The 3,733-nt window shown below is 43.3% G+C and overlaps 1 protein-coding gene across 1 annotated transcript in view; it reads right to left on the reverse strand.

The window, feature by feature from the left end:
• LOC102872652 (chromosome unknown open reading frame, human C5orf34) overlaps positions 1-2,971 on the reverse strand; it is a 54,693-nt gene extending 51,722 nt beyond the window's left edge. Inside the window, exons 1-2 of the mRNA XM_006898605.1 lie at positions 2,777-2,971; positions 2,535-2,624 (exon numbers count right to left, since the gene is read on the reverse strand). Coding sequence (XP_006898667.1) covers positions 2,535-2,624; positions 2,777-2,971 — 285 coding nt within the window. The remainder of the gene's footprint in view (positions 1-2,534; positions 2,625-2,776) is intronic.
• Positions 2,972-3,733: the final 762 nt, after the last annotated feature.

Below are 3,733 nucleotides of genomic sequence, written 5' to 3' on the forward strand. Positions count from 1 at the left end.
GGGTTGCTTGGTACAATTTGGTTAGCACATCCAGGGCAGCATCTGTTAGCTGAAATACGTCAATTGTTATACCATCTATTCCTGGGGTCTTATTTTTTTGCTATTTCCTTCAAAGAATTAAAGAGTAGCATTTCTTAAAAATTACATTACTTCTGCAATCCCAGAGGCGCACGGTTCAAATCCACCAGATGCTCTGCCGGGGAAGGAGGGACAATCCCCTCCTGTACCAGTCAGATCTGATTTGATGGTACACACACACAAATAATGAAATAAAATAAGGAAAAAAACAAAACAACAACAACAAAAAATTACATTACTCAGAGTAAACTGTTCCCTGACTCACAGCAAACATACTCTTAGCAGCTACTGCCTATGTCTTCAGCCTTTTTGCCACATGTGATAAAAACAGTAGGTGTTCTTGGTGATCTCTAGTAGACTAGTGGTAAAAAGTGGTCCTGCCAATTCAAAGGTATATGGTTCGAATCCACCAGCTGCTCCACAGGAGGAGAATGGGCAGTCTCCTCTGGTGTGATTAATTGCCTCTGCAAACCCACCAGAGGGTCAGCTATGGGTCAGTTCTGACCCAACACACAAACAATTACAGGGTAAAAAATATCTACACATAAACTACTGTTCTGTGATTTCTTACTTCTTAGACTGCTGAATATGAAAAAGTCACCAATCTGAAATATTCTGAATAGTGCGCCAAGAAGCCAAAGCAAAGGAAATCAGGAAGGAGTAAAGAGATTTCAAAGAGCAGCTCAGCAAGATAAAGCCATGTATTATAACAAAATGTGACAAGAGCTGGAGGCAGAGAATCAAAAGGGACGAACTCAATCAGCATATCTTAAGTTACAGGAACTGAAGAACATGGTACGGGCAGAATATTGAATGATCCAGGATGCATCAAAAAAAGATGGAAGACCTGAGGTAAACAAAGCTTCAAATTCAAGATCATATTGCGAGGAAAACCTGTTATCCAAAATATAATTCAGTGTTAGCCCCAATCTGCTCTGTCTTGCCAATTACACAGAAAAAGTCCAGAGGAAAGAGTTATATTGTTTCAGGTGAGGGGAAAGGAGAAGATGGAGGTAGACACTGCAACACCTCCTTCCCCAGACACAAGAAATTGTGGCTAACCTTGAGAAGAATAGGAATCCCAGAATACTTGATTATGCTCATACAAAACCTATACTTGAATCAGGAAGCAGTCCTCAGAACTTAGCCTGGAAACAATGCATGGTTGTTCAAAGTCAGGGAAGGAGTAAGTCAGGGATGCATCCTGTCTCAGTATCTTTTCAATCTGAATGCAGAACAGATCATTCGGGAAGCTAGGCTTGATGAGGAGGAGTGTGGCATCAGGACTGGAGGAACACTCATCAATAATTTGTGTTCTGCAGATGACACCACTCTGCTTGCTGAAATGGTGCAGGACCTGAATCCTCTTCTGCAGGAAGTAAAAGACTGTAGCCCTGAATATGGACTGATGCTCAAACTCAAGAAAACAAAGATTCTCACCACTGGGCCAACTGGTCCATGATAGATGGAGAAGAGATTGAGGCTGTTAACAATTTCTGCTTGCTCGGGTCCATAATCAACTCTTTTAGAACCAGCAGCTAGAAAATCAAAGACGATCTGGATTAGCAAAGTCTGCTGTTACATACCTCTCCAGAGTATTGTAGTGCAAAAATATCTGTCTAGAGACTAAGGTGCACCTGATCCAGGCCACGGACTTCATGATTACTTCCTATGTATGAGAGCTGGACAATGAATAAAGATGACAGAAGAACTGATGCCTTTGTGGTGCTGGAGAAGAGTATGGAAGATACCATGGACCGCCAAGAAAACAAACAGGTCTGTTCTGGAAACCAACTTGCTCTCTGGAGGCAAGATTTTGAAGTTCTGTCTCACTTACTCTGGACATGTTGCCAGAAGGGACCAATCCTTGGAGAAAGACATCATACTTGGGAGGGTGGAGGGACAGTGCAGGAGTGAAAGACTCTGAATGAGATGGACTGACCCAGTGACTGGGGTAATGAGGGTAGGTGCGACAGTGAGACTGGCTCAAGACAGCACAGAGTTCAGCGCTATTGTGCATAGGGTCACTATGAGTCACAGGCAATTGACAGCACATAGCAACAATCCTCGGCTACCAGAAAAAGAGGCAACCGGATCAACTATGCAACTTCTGTACTCAGTCAATATACAAAATATGAAAACCTTGCGGTCTATGAAAGAGATGGACCTATACCCTCTACTATAAAGTTTTCATTCCCAAGGAGGTGTCCCCGTGGCACATGCTGCTAGCCAAGGCATCAGGATCTGAAAGCACGGGTCACGCAGCAGGAGGAGGCGGAGGGTGGGCTGCTCCCACAGAGACCTGCAGCCTTGGGATCTGGATGGAGGGCCGTCAGAAGTCCACATCGACTTGATGGCAATGAGCTTGGTTTTGTTTTGGTCATGAAGAAATATTGAAGTGCCTGTTTCTATTTACTTATCAAATCTTATGAAAATGAGGCTTACAAAAAACTTACTTTTTTTCTTTCAGATGGTATGAGGGCTTCAGGGAGAAAAGGATAAGTGGCAGAAGAATTTCGAAAATCCAGAGCTCGCTGTAGTTGCTCCTACAGGAAAAGATACAAAATGTAATCGCATAATACGGAAATCAGTCTCCACTGATTGTAATCCAGGACACGAATCCATACTTCCTGCATGCTGGCCCACCTTACAGTATCTTAACATGAAAGAGGGAGGGTTTGGGCTCACATTTACTTACTCGGTAAGTGCTAATAACAAACTGAGTCCTCTGACGAATTCTTTCTGGTTGTTCTAAAGGATGAGCTGAAACAGGAGGTGCCTTTTCAAATAAAAACTCAGAGCCACAGGGAGAAAGCTGCAGCCTGGAGCCATCAGCATATTGTACTTGCACCGAATCATCCTCGTGAAGTACCATTCGAACTTCGGCTGCCATTACTTCAACTGCACATGAAAAGTCCTTCCAAGGCAGGGCCGGAATGCGCTGGAAAAACCATACATGATCTCTAAATACACTCTGAAGCACAAACCATCCATGGTCTCTTATTACAACTTAAAGCACACTTTAATTTCCAGAAATCATAGCTCTCATTTCACATAACAAGCGAATTCCATCTCTGCAATCAACATACAGCACACTATTTGTAATACATGTAAAAATCACTCATCCTTTTCTCTATAAAAGTGATTAATACCTTCCAAAAGCAAAATGGTTAAGTTTTTTTACGTCTCAAATTCATAAATGGACAAGTAATGAGAAACTGCTTCTTCAAAAACGATGTTATTGTTGTGTACTGTCCAGTCAGAACTGACCCATAGCTGATCCTCCAGTGTGTTTTCAGAGGCAGTAACTGCACAGGAAATTGCCCATCCTTCTCTTGGTGAGGAGGTGGTGGGACTCAAACCGTGTGCCTTCAGCACTGCAGTGCATCTTCCTGTGACTAGGCTTTCTCCAGTCTAAGGGAGCTCTGGTGGTCCAGTGGGTAAAGAAGTTGTGCTGCCAATACAAAGACAAGCAGTTCAAATCCACAAGCTGCTCTGCAGAGAAAATATAGGCAATGTCCTCTGGTGCGATTTACACCTCCCATTGGAGGGTCAGTTGTGAATCAGTTCTGATTGGACGACACAAAACAACAATCCTGGGGCGCTGGCTGAAAATCGCCTGTGACTTCATCCATAGCCACTGGTGAGAGTCAGC

Source organism: Elephantulus edwardii, unplaced genomic scaffold (genome assembly GCF_000299155.1).
Source record: "Elephantulus edwardii isolate Elephantulus edwardi_28Jun2011 unplaced genomic scaffold, EleEdw1.0 scaffold00235, whole genome shotgun sequence".
Taxonomy (NCBI): domain Eukaryota; kingdom Metazoa; phylum Chordata; class Mammalia; order Macroscelidea; family Macroscelididae; genus Elephantulus; species Elephantulus edwardii.